The sequence below is a fragment of the Ranitomeya imitator genome, chromosome 2 (genome assembly GCF_032444005.1).
Source record: "Ranitomeya imitator isolate aRanImi1 chromosome 2, aRanImi1.pri, whole genome shotgun sequence".
Classification (NCBI taxonomy): Eukaryota; Metazoa; Chordata; class Amphibia; order Anura; family Dendrobatidae; genus Ranitomeya; species Ranitomeya imitator.
In genome coordinates, this window is record NC_091283.1 from 426,045,572 (window position 1) to 426,058,573 (window position 13,002).

The window sequence follows — 13,002 nt, forward strand, 5'->3', positions numbered from 1 at the left end:
ACTGTGTATTCACCATGCCATAATTTACAGCACCACAAGTTGCTGATGCTAAGTAATGGTGTCATGGGTGTATGGAAATACCTGGAATAGGGGAGAACTGGCTGGATGCCATTTTCGGGCTTCCTCGATTGCGGGGAGACATCATCAGGTTGGGTTGGTTACTACTCATGCCCGGACTCCCATGTGGGGGGCTGCTCATATTAAGTCCATAGTTATTGTTCTGATAAGGGGGCTGCTGCATTGCTGGAGCTTGAGATACTGGTCCCATGTTGCCAGTCGATCCGTATCTCATGCCAGACATTGATGTCATGTTGCTGGCCTCTCCCATGCCATAGGTGCGATTCTGTGGTGGAACGGCCTGGGCAGAGGTGACATTTATAGCACTGCCGGGAGGAGGATTTGATTGTAAAGGCAGACGACCTCCTTGTGCCATAGGATTGGGGCTAGGCCGGTATCCATTCAGCTCCCTGAAACAAACAAAAGATTATGGGGATACATCGTACAAAAAAAAAAAAAAAAAAAAGTAAGCAGGCATAAGAATGCACTATATATATATATTGTGCTCTGACCGATAGCTGAATTTAGAAAGGTTTAATGTTAAGACTTACCTCTGCAAAAAATGGGTTGACACAAAGCCGTGAGGATCATTTGTGACAGGGTTGCGGAATAATTTACTCTTAGTCTGTGCTGTGACCATAGTGCCGTCCGCTAGAGAGAACCGGTAGAGCGGCGTCTCCGAGTGACCATGCATGTAGGCTGCAAGAAAAAAAAAAAAAAAAAAGATCAAAGCTGGTAAAAATTTGCTTCCCGTCATAATACACCAACAGGCTGCTGCCTCCTGAAAGCAAACGCATCCACACATCTGCTCCTACTGCATTACAATACGAATACAGAATTTTACAGTTCTTGTGCATATTTGACGGCACAGCTCTGCCATCAAGTGCAAGCGCTTTAAGTATTTGGCACTTGCCTTCCTGGTAATGGCGTTTATAGGTCCACGGTTGTCCATCACTGTGGCATAAAAACCTCTGGATACAGCGGCGGATTGTGTCCTCGAATCCCGGCCTCATGGAGTTGCGTAATGAGTTGGGGTCGATATTTACCACTTTGCCTGTTATAAGGTATTGGAAGAGTTAAAAGCACGGAACGACAATCTCTGCAGTACATTACACAGATGGCGTGTGGTGCAGCGCCCTCACCAGAGAGGTCGTGCCTGGTGATGAAGCTCTCCGGATTGGACGAGAATGCCCTCTCCAAATTTGTAATCCGCCGGGCGACGCAGATCATGCAGGACTGAAGGTCTATGGAAGAAAAAAAAAAAACCAACGCAGCAGTCAGAGACTGGTAGAGACAATGTCATACAACACATCCATCTGGTAGGAAGGTGGCCCATGACTGCCAGACATCACTCACCTTCACCTTCCTCCATGATAGCACGAGGCTGAGAGAGTGCAAAGCACTGCATGGTCTCGTATCTCTGTCGGGGGTCCATCCCTGAGTTGCCATCGTCTAAGTGATCCAACGCAGTCTTGACCAGCATGCGGCAATTGAAAGTGTGGCTTTTTTGCCGGGGTGCTTCATTAGACCAGGGAACCCCATTAACTTTGTAAAAACAGAAAAGGGCATGTACAGGTGAGCACAGCCATAGCGCCACCTAAATAATCCAACCTTATACTATAATCGGGGGCTGTACTAGCGCCTTTCAGCATCATGCAAATACCTCCCTCAGTCATATGCGGATGGCTATAGGAATGGTCGCCCTACCTGTAGACTTGGGCAGGTTCTTGAGGAAATCTTTGCGGTCGTCATCGTGCAGGATGCTGTAGACGCTGGTGTTGACCAGATCCTCCTGCTTGTACTGTAAGTATTGGGTGACGTTTTCTGACACAAACACAATGTTTCCGTCCCGATTCACCACAAAGAGGAAACCGTCCAGAGCCTGGAAGGCAGAAATGACGAGACAGTGGAGATGATGCCCTTGGTGACCCCTACACCCACAGTGGCTAAAATTTTCCTCTTCCCAGTCCTCACTGTCATCGTAATGAATAAACGTTAATATTATAAACAAGTGCAAAGAGGAGTGACAAGAACATGAAAATCAGCACTGATCGCTTCGGGTCACAGGATTTTCATTTGCAGATTTCGATACAGATGGCTCATTTTATTCGCGGCTCATGCTGAACCTTGAACAACTTAAGCCAAAAAGGCGAAAATGATTTCTGACCTGAAGGAATATGAGAATTTCTCCAAGTGCAGACAAATCTTGACCTAATCATGTAGGAGACCCTTCAATCACTGCTCACCTGTAAGAGGAGAGGCCCCAGGGAATCCTTATCAATAACCCCCTGTCCTGTAGAGGACACATCCGCCTTCTGCACATCGTCATCATTGGAGGAGGCTTTTCCTGTAAGAGTTGAGTATTAGTCACAGAGCAGATTTACAAATAATATAAAAGTTGGTGCATCCCCACCCCAGCCAGGAACTGTCTAAGGCCATGTTTACACAATCCTTTTTTTAATGCGGAACCGCCGCGATTTTGCCGCTGCGGGACCGCAGCTGTTTTCCATGCAGGGTACATTACAATGTACCCTATGGAAAACAGGAACTGCTGTGCCCACATTGCGGAAAATCCCGAAAAAAGCCGCGCTGAATAGCTGCGGTAAAAAAGAAGTACCGTGTCACTTTTTGCGGAACTGCAGCGGTTCTGCACCCATTGACCTCCATTGTGAGGTCAAACCCGCAGTAAAACCCGCAGACGAAAAAAATATCTGCGGGATTTCTGCGGTTTGTGGTGCAGAACCGCTGCAGCAGGAAGTGCGTGGGCGGAGTGTGGCTGTCCCCCCGTGCCCCAATCCCACCCCCCCATGCTCCGATGCCACCCCCCGTGCTCCGACGCCCCCCCTCTGTGCCCTAATCTCCCCCCCCTTATACTTACCGGGCCTCCCGGTGTCCGTCCGGCTTCTCCCTGGGCGCCGCCATCTTCCAAAATGGCGGGCGCGTGCGCAGTGCACCCGCCGAATCTGCCGGCCGGCAGATTCGTTCCGGGCACATTTTGAGCACTGTGATAACCTCACAGTGATCAAAATAAAAAAAAAAGGTAAATGCCCCCCCCTCCCCCCTTATCACCCCCATAGGTAGTAACAATAATAAAAGAATTTTTTTTTTTTCCCCCCCACTACAGAGGGATAGGGTTAGGGATAGGGTTAGGGATAGGGTATTTTCAGCCATTTTAACCCTAAAAAAAAAACTTCCTAGAAAACACAGACTCTGCAGAGGAAACTGCATAAAAAACTGCACTAAAACCCGCATCAAAAAACGCATCAAAAAGCACCAAAAAAACACACCTGCGTTTTCTGCCAAGAGCTGCGGTTTTTAGTGCAGAAAAAACAGCAGGGAAATCAGGAATGTGTGAACATGGCCTAATGAGTGGTGTCCTGCAACAGAGGCCCAGCACCCCAGGAGGGATCAGAGAGCGCAGAGGTGTTCGACAGAGGCACTCCGGGATGGGCAGTACTTAAGCCAGTATAGGATTGGGACGTTACCTTGCTCCTTGATCTGGCGGATCTGCCTGACTGTCTCTTTTAGGATCGCACATTTATCGGGTTTCACGTTGAAGTTGTCGATGTCGCTGAGGTTTGCAGAGATCAGCTCGGCCAGCTCCTCAATGTATTTGCTCTCCTGCTCACGTCGCCTCTTCTCACCACTACAGGTCAGACTGGAAGAGAGGGAGACGGTGGCAATGATCACTTCTCAGGTTAGACAGAGTGATGGTCGTATATGTGATCTAGGCCAGAAAAAAAAAAAAAAAAAAAAGTCCTGGGGCTGCACTACTGAGAAATACAGATAACAAAACCTCCTACTAATTAGAGTGTGATGCATAAGAATAGCAAAGACCCCCATAGACTTTAGACAGCCATTAGCCATCTCGGTAGAAATTTCACTTCTAAGCAGGAGAGCTCGCGCTGTCGAAAGATCACGGTGGCGACTTCTCTCCCCAAGAACAAAAAGACATGCTGGATTCCCATCTTCCCAACGTTTGTCTGGGAAGAGTCCGGTGGTCTCCATACACAGACTGGTCGGTCGAACATGCCGATATTAGACCAATGTGTACCTGGCCTCTCTAGAAGAAACCTTACCCGGGGCCTGGTGTGTCACACAAAGAGGACTTCCTCTTCCTGGAGTCTGAAGACAAAGGATCCAAGGAGTTTTCACCTAATCCACTCATTGTGACCAAACATCAGAAGCTGAAACAAAAAAATAAAAATAATCAGGTTACTGGAGGAACACACACACACACCTGAACACCCAAACAAGCACAGAAAACTGAGCTTACACCCCAGTGATGGACCCAATGCCCTCATTATAGCTGTGGATAAACGTGGCAATGGAATGAGCACACAGCACTACAGACCCCCCGGCATTATACCCTTAAAAGCTTATAATAAATGAAAATTGTATACATCTTCACTGGTCCAAATTTTTCTTGCATTTGTGTCTACGATCTTAGCGACGGCGGGCTGCATGCGCCTCATCCTGTCTCCAGCAGATGGTGCCGCTGCCCCTCATGCAGTTGTTGTCACTCAGATCATCAGTAAACAGCCGGCATCCCGCCATCCCCAAGGTTATTCAAAGAAAATCATCTGACTCCGTCTGCGGCTACAGGCCCTTACTAAGAGCGAAAAAGGCACACGCAGTCCATTGCAGGCAGTGATAAGGACAAGAATATCTGAGGGGTACAAGGTCTGCCTTATGGGCAAGGAATCCCTTGTGTGAAGGAAAAAAAATATAAAAGGTCCCAGATAAATATATAGATGGGTTTACATGTTCAGTTCTGGTAGTGTCCTCACTGCCCTGAGATGCCAATGTCCCATCACCCCAGGCACAGAAACCACAAAGAAGGCAATAAACCCAAAATCCAACACAAACAGAGAGAGCAAACAGGAGAAAGACAGAGAGAAGAGCGCAAATAGAGTGAGACGGAACCAGGATGTGTAGAGCGCACAACTTCCCATATCATGTGCCATAGACATGGCCCCAGACAATAGGCAGCGTCAGGGACCCCAGTCAATAAGATGGATATACTATACTAGATGGTGGCCTGATTCTAACGCATCGGGTATTCTAGAATATGTATTTATGTATGTATATAGCAGCCACATAGTATATAGCACAGGCCATGTAGTATATAGGAGCCATGTAGTATATAGCAGACATACTATGTGGCCTGTGCTATATACTATGTGGCTGCTATATACATACATATTGTAGAATACCCGATGCGTTAATACAGGCCACGCAATATATAACAGTGGCCACGCAGTGTATAACAGCCACTTACTATATAACACAGCCCACGCAGTATATAGCAGCCCATATGTAGTAGAGAAGAAAATATGCGGCACTCACCCCAAATTGACTGTGAAGATTGTGGTCTTTATTGGAGAAAAAATATAATTACATCCGTCAGGACATCAGGCAAATACGAGGGTGCGGTATAGGAGCTTGGACGACGGCCGTTTCGCACACACAGGTGCTTCGACGGGTCCGGACCCGTCGAAGCACCTGTGTGTGCGAAACGGCCGTCGTCCGAGCTCCTATACCGCACCCTCGTATTTGCCTGATGTCCTGACGGATGTAATTATATTTTTTCTCCAATAAAGACCACAATCTTCACAGTCAATTTGGGGTGAGTGCCGCATATTTTCTTCTTCTCTACTACATATGGATTGCTTGTTGGACATTTGTGCAGAGCACCGGTTTCCTCAGTGATTGTGGCGCCTGTATACACAGCCGTCCGTCTAGAAGTCCTTTTTTTTTTGGATGCGCTCTACCCTAGTGCCGTTCTACTTTATATTAGTATATAGCAGCCACACAGTATATAACAGGCGACGTAGTATATAACACAGGCCACGCAGTATATAACTCTGGCCACGTAATATATAGTACAGCCCACGCAATATATAGCAGCCAAGTAGTATATAACAGTGGCCACGTAATATATAGCACAGCCCACGCAGTATATAGCACAGCCCACATAGCATATAACACTGCCTCGCGAGACCGCTAAGACTTCTGGGTACATTCGCAATGCATCGCCGGGAACGGAAGATTGTGGCAGGCACGTGCGGATCGGCGGACTATGGAGGGTGAGAATAGCAGGTTTTTTGTTGTTTTTTTTTTAATTATTTTTAACATTACATTTTCTTTACCATTGATGCCGCATAGGCAGCATCAATAGTAAAAAAGTTGGTCACACAGGGTTAATAGCAGCGGTTACGGAGTGTGTTACCCACGGCATAACGCGGTCCGTTACCGCCAGCATTAACCCTGTGTGAGCAGTGACTGGAGGGGAGTATGTGGGCGCCGGGCACTGACTGCGGGGAGTAAGGAGCGGCCATTTTCTTCCGGACTGTGCCCGTCGCTGATTGGTCGTGGCGTGGCTGTTTTGCCGCGACCAATCAGCGACTTGGATTTTCATGACAGAGGCCGCGACCAATGAAAATCCGTGACAGAAAGAAGGAAAGAAAGACGTAAGTGACCCTTAGACAATTATATAGTAGATAGTAACTATCACTATATGCAGAGTAAGCCATCATGGGGCGGTAGTGTGTGTGTGGTGGAGGGTGTATGTTATACCGCTATATCCAGAACTAGTAACCATAAGGGGAATTATACAGTAAGTATCACTGTATCAAGAGCAACAACCATGAGGGGGATATATTACACAGTACCCATCACTATATCCAGAGCATGCGTCCATGAGGGGGATATATTATACAGTATGTATTACTATCCAGAGCAAGCAACCATAAGGGGGACACATTATTATAAGGCCATTTATTCCATGGCGCTTTACATGTGAGGAGGGCTATACATAGTAAAAACAACTACAATAATCTTAAACAATACAAGTCAAGACTGGTACAGGAGGAGAGAGGACCCTGCCCGCGAAGGCTCACAATCTACAAGGGATGGGTGAGGATACAGTAGGCGAGGGGAAGGAAGGAGCGGCCCTCAAGTCTTATCAGTTTAATATCTGATACGTCCCCCATTTGGGGACCATATATTAAATGGATTTTTAGAACAGGGAGCTGGAAATGGAGCTTGCTCTGTCCACTCCACGCATTGACCCGTTATTGCAGTATCTCCGGGAACAGTGCACTCCTTCTCTGATCCGGTTTCCAAAAACAGATTGAATTGAAATCAGCGCAAGTGGTGTTTTAACTCATCATGTGTCAAAGTTGCACATTCCAGATGCCAAATGCATTTTGCTTGATTTAACAAGAGTACAGTACACAGTAACCATCACTATATCCAGAGGGAGCGGCCCATGAGGTGGATGTATTATACAATAACCAACGCTATATCCAGCGCAAGCAGATACGAGGGGGATACATTACATAGTAACCACTATATACAGAGTGATATTATATAGTAAAATGCTCCATATCCAAGAGTGAGCATCTCTGGAGAAGGGGTATTATAAGATGTAATACAATAAGTTCTATATCCAGAGCGAGTGGTCATGGGGACAATAAGATATTCAGTAACCAACCTTATATCCAGGGCGATTACATAAGGAGGGGGATATATTATACAGTAACACGTTGTGTAGAGGGAGAGCTATTGGGTAGATACAGTAACGGATGCCGACTCTGCACTGACCTTCTGTTCATTCTCCTGAAATCCTCTTATTCTCAGGATCATCTGTGATGAGCAGCGACCTAATTAGTCCAATGACCCCGCAGCTGCCCCCATGATCTATAGGGTGAGCCATCGGACATTTCTGGGATATTGTCACGTCCCTGTCCAAGATGACCACTGCCAGCAGTACACCAGGCTATACAAGGGATGATCTCAAATTTTCTAGCCATTTTTTGCATAGATGGGGCCAAAATAATGAAAAACATGGCTGCATAGCAGGCCTGTTTTGTAATACATATACTTGTCATCCAGATACTGAACACCAGGACAGCGCAATAAGACGACCTGTGGGTGTCCCGACCCCTCTGCACCCAAAATAAGTTCCAAAACAACCCTGCAGGAGTGATGAAAGGCGCTACGTAAATATACACCCCCTCCAATATGCAAATACTAGTTCTATATAATCAATAGTATGCCCATGATGAGTGATCGGAAAAACACCCTGTGCCACTGGGAAACACTCCCATATCTCAAGGAAATTGATTATTTTCTTCATATAGGGAAGGACTCCAATCCATCGCTGAGCATTAAAGGGGCTCTTCGGTTAAAAAAAAAAAAAAAAAAAGTTAGCACTTCCCCTAAACACATTGATAGTGGGGGGGGGGGGGGGTCTGCCAGACCGATCAGCAGAATGGGGCACTTTTATCCGATTGATCAGCAATGCACATGCTTGACCACGGCTGAATCCATCCCCTAGTGCTGGGCTCTGCTGCTTCCCCAGCAGCTCCATAGATAATGAATGTCACAGCGGATTAAGGGTATGATGTCCACACGCTGCGAATTCCAGTGAGGATTTTTCCGTGTGGATTCTGAAGAATCCGCAGGTAAAATGACCTGAGTTTTACCGGCGGGTTCTCTGCGGATTGTGTGTAGATTTTGTGCGGATTTCACCTGCGTTTTCACACCTGCAGACTCCTATAAAGGAACAGGTGTAAGACACTGCGGAATCCGCACAAAGAATTGACCTGATGCGGAAAATAAACCGCTGCATTTCTTCATGGAGTTTTCTGCAGCATGTGCACTGCGGATTTGGTTTTCCATAGGTTTACATGGTACTGTACACCACATAGAAAACTGCTGTGGATCCTCAAGGCCAAATCTGCTGCGGATCCGCAGCCAAATCCACAAAGTGTGCACATACCCTTATAATGCAGATGGAGGGGTCTTTAGTTCTCAGCCGCAAATACATGCGTTGTCCAGCTTTTCTTGCATCTCCATTACTAGGATGATTTTTGGAAAACAGTGCGAATATGTATTTTTTCCCTGCAGCCTGTTTTTTTTTACAGATCTGTGGGGTGGAGATTCCTTAGTTTCAATGCGGTTCCTCCAGTCTATGAATTGTGACACTATGTGCCAGAAGCAGGAATGTCACAGAGTAAATACTGGCCGAGCCTGAACCCCTCAATATAAAATTATAAGGAGCAGACCTGAGTGGACCCTGGATAACCAGATGGGTAGAGGCAAACAATGACTGGGATTATTTCATCATACACCAGGCCATGTGGAGCTCCTGTTAAGTGCCAAAAACAGAAGTCATCTCAGAGATCAGATTCGGCTGTTGGAGGGTAGTCCTGTCTAAGAACTGTTCGGTCAAGACTGAACAGATCTTCTATGGAAGCGGGATGAAGACCAACATGGCAAGAATTACAGTGCCAACCGGGGTCTTCGGGCTCATTCTCCCCTCTAATCTAACTGGGGCACCCCCATCAGTGTATCCCCCCAAAGAAAAAAACAAACAAACACATAATGAGCAAGGACGCCGCTGCTCATTATTACAAGTCTGAAGGCACAACATGGTATATAAAGTAATTAGATCCTGAAGTAGTGAGAGAGGTCAACACAAACCACTGGATACAAGCCACCATTCCCCAGGACAGGTGAACACACTGCAATATCCCTCCCCAGTAACCTGGGTCAATATCTTCCAGGCGTGACAGATTGGAAATAATTTTATAATCTGCCAAAGAACAGTTTAGGGCACCAGCTTGGGGCAGATACGCTGCACGTCTTCTGGACAGAAATTTACTGAATATTACAGTAACTGCATTGCGCATGGGATTTGACCAAATTTAGCCTTTTTTTTGCCACTGAGGATATCAGTCCTGCTTGAGAGTAACCTTAGGCCTCTTTCACATTTCCGGCGGCCCGACGTATCGACGTACGTTGTGCAAATAGTGCACAACGGGGGCAGCGGATGCAGTTTTCAGACACATCCACTGCCCATTATGAGTCCCGGCCGCACATGCACGGTCGGAAATGGCGGTTCCGACGGATGAAAAAACGTTACATTGAATGTTTTTTTTCGTCACGAAGGGCCACAAAATCACAACGCATCCGTTGTGATGTGTGGCCATACGTCGCTAATGCAAGTCTATGGAGAAAAAATCCTGCGGGCAACTTTGCAGGATGCGTTTCTCCAAAACGACGCATTGCGACGTTGGCCAAACGATGGAAGTGTGAAAGAGGCCTTACTCTGCCATGTGTACATAGTTTGGAGATAATGGAGCCCACCGCGTGGCCAGATGCAGCCGGGAATGTCTCCATTTTTGCAGCTTCCATGCCCATTTGGCATTCCGCTGTTGCTTCGTTATGAAGCACACCATCACTGACTGATCAGATTGTGATGATGCAACTCATCCCGCACCATTCATTGTTACATCGTTCCCTATAGGGAGCTGATCGTAACGCGACTGCACTGACATCTGCAACCATTTACTACAAGCAAGAGCGACCTGTACTGTATAGGACGACGGCCATTTTGGAAGGTAAATCCACCTGTTTGGAAACAATCTCCCATTCCCAGCACTGGAGACAAGCTGCGCCTACTGCTCTGTCCTGAGGCCAGGTAGATGTTGGGTCTTGTTGTAGCTCCCCTTACAATCCTGAGCAGCTGCGTGGGTATTTCACTTCATGTTCCAACATGCGACTCTGCAAAGAGGATGCAGCGCTCTGTAGGCATCACCGGCCCTGGTGACAAGAAGCTTTTGGATCTTTACATATTAACACACACCGATCGGCAACTTTATCAAATCCAGAATGTGGAAAGTGGGTGCGCGGTTCTGTCATCACACAAGTAGCTGCATGCAACTGATTGTATACAGGACCATCGGCCATATTTTACCCTAGAGGCTGTCTAAATCTGCGGTCTCTGGTAATCGGCTCCGAATTTCCCCATTTTGGACAACGCAAACATTTTATCTTACGCCTGTCACTATAACTGGAAACATTTAAAATGTCCGATTTTGAGACCCACAAGAGAGGGGAAAACGCTTGGTGGCGAAGACGCGGCACGTGACACGACCCCTGCCACGATGTCTTGGCAACAGTTTCAGTATAAATCCTGGTTTCAGTCACCACCCAGGGAGGCGGCTGCACCCCATACACACAGTATCAGGACGCAGCAGCGGAGGGTGAGGAGTCATCAGTAGTGAGATTCTTGTGTCGGGTGTGTTCATAACAGACCGGGTGCCAAAATAAATCTGAGAACGACACGGAGACTGAAGCCACCAAAGATGTAACGACAGAGCGATCCGATGGCTAGAACAGAAAACACCACGGCCTGCGGTTTTCATTGCCACCCCGGAGTTTGGTAATCGTGGCCCTTAAAATTTCAAGAGGTTCACAAGCAGAGCCTTACCGCATAATAAAAAAGTTATCCAATCCAAATAAGAAAAAATAAATTTACAACTAAAGTGACGCAACGAGCACAACAAAATGGCGACATAACCGCCACGCTAGGGACTGGGATAAAGCCGCCGACGGCTCTTGGGTTCACAATGGTTGTCGTTCCACCTGAGGCAGCAGTGAAAAGGTTAACTCAGCTCTGATGACAGGAAGCTGGAAACCTCCATATTTAGTCAGAGTTTGTGTAAAATTCCCCTCGCTTGCAGCCAGTCAGGGATTTGCATTCTTGTGGTTCAGTCATAATTACCAGAGGCCCAGCGCCAAAAGAAGAGGAGCTCGGGCCCCAGCACCATCATAGGAAGGGACGGGCTTTGGATAATTAACGACAGGAGAGGCCCCCTCCCCCAAAAACAACCGTTCATACAGTGTCTCTCTACAGCCCTGAAATTATACAAAAAAATAAATTAAAAACTGAGATTTATACAATTCTGTGACATAACTTTGCAACTGATTTTGCTCAGGCAGAGCGCCTTGATTCATGAATGGAATGCCAGAAAAGCAGTAAGGACTGATACAGAAGACTCTAATGCTACTTAAGAATATACCCTTAGGTTCTGTGGAAAGTCAGGTGCCAATAGCAGCCGACAGTGGTCATCATGGCATATGGTACCTGCACAGGAGACCCGAGAGGTCGCGGGTATGAGATTTGCAAGGAAGGTTCCTCTTGGATTTTCAACAGATTTTTTTTTTTTGGCGACGAGGAGGTAGAGATCACGCATGACGAGCGTGGCGGCGTCTGCAGACATGTGCTGTACATGTGTGACTGACTACACGGCAGGGCGAGGACGTGTGCGGGGCCCGTTTGCGTTGATGGATGTCAGCTGTCAAAAGACGCCGCCAAACAGAATAAACCAGAGAGAAGGGACGCGGCGCAATTCTACTGCTCATATGCACTGGATTATAGATGGTAAAATCCAGGAGGGTCAGAAGTTTACACATTTGTACTATTAAACTAAAGAGTGCAAGCCTCCCCGCCCCAAATCCAGAGCCAGACATCGCTGAGCTCCGCACGGCTCTGCCGCCATTTCGGTTCGACGATGCCAGAGCAGTCTGTGCTCCGGATAAGCATTAACCCCTTACAGGTCACCTGGAATAAAAAGTCATAGTCAGCGGCGTAACTTGAAACTCATGGGCCCCGATGCGAAAGCTCCAACGGGGCCCCCAAATATTTTAAATCTTTAAATAGCAATAGTCTTTCTATAGGACAAAGGAACTTTTAGGGCCCCCTAGGCTCCAGGGCCCGGGTGGGATTGCAACCCCTGCACCTGTTGTAGTTACACCCCTGGTCATAGTATAGTTCCACTAATCTTTAATCTACAGAGCGATCCGATGGCTAGAACATAAATGCAGAATTATTCCAAAAGCTCAGTCTTATGGGCCACATACACCATATCAATGAGAGGTGGCTGAGCTGCCTAATAAATACAGCCCCCAACTATACTGCCCAACCAAGCAGTTCTCTGAAAAGTTGGGTGACCACTCCTCTCCCCCATCTGAGTAGGAAGACAAAGTTAAGAAACCACCAGGGGACACATCCAACGGTGGGAGAATTGGCGGAAACTAGTAAGAGGCTTTTTTTTTTTTTTGAGTATTAAAAAGAAAAAAAAAAAAAAA

General features: G+C 47.0%; 1 protein-coding gene and 1 non-coding gene across 4 annotated transcripts in view; one reads left to right on the top strand and one right to left on the bottom strand.

Moving 5' to 3' along the window:
* Positions 1–13,002, bottom strand: part of NCOA3 (nuclear receptor coactivator 3) — an 89,158-nt gene that overhangs the window by 11,443 nt on the left and 64,713 nt on the right. For 2 of the 3 annotated variants that reach the window (XM_069750840.1, XM_069750841.1), the window contains exons 2-10: positions 4,137–4,244; positions 3,543–3,715; positions 2,304–2,404; positions 1,765–1,939; positions 1,414–1,602; positions 1,200–1,301; positions 971–1,111; positions 609–756; positions 82–467 (exon numbers count right to left, since the gene is read on the bottom strand). In XM_069750840.1, coding sequence (XP_069606941.1) covers positions 82–467; positions 609–756; positions 971–1,111; positions 1,200–1,301; positions 1,414–1,602; positions 1,765–1,939; positions 2,304–2,404; positions 3,543–3,715; positions 4,137–4,225 — 1,504 coding nt within the window. In that variant the 5' untranslated portion in view covers positions 4,226–4,244. Of the gene's footprint in view, positions 1–81; positions 468–608; positions 757–970; positions 1,112–1,199; positions 1,302–1,413; positions 1,603–1,764; positions 1,940–2,303; positions 2,405–3,542; positions 3,785–4,136; positions 4,245–13,002 lie in introns of all 3 variants that reach the window. The other variant, XM_069750842.1, reaches the window with a different exon arrangement.
* Positions 6,984–7,167, top strand: LOC138668185 (U2 spliceosomal RNA). The gene has a single exon (XR_011319114.1). It is a non-coding gene; the product is annotated as a U2 spliceosomal RNA (small nuclear RNA).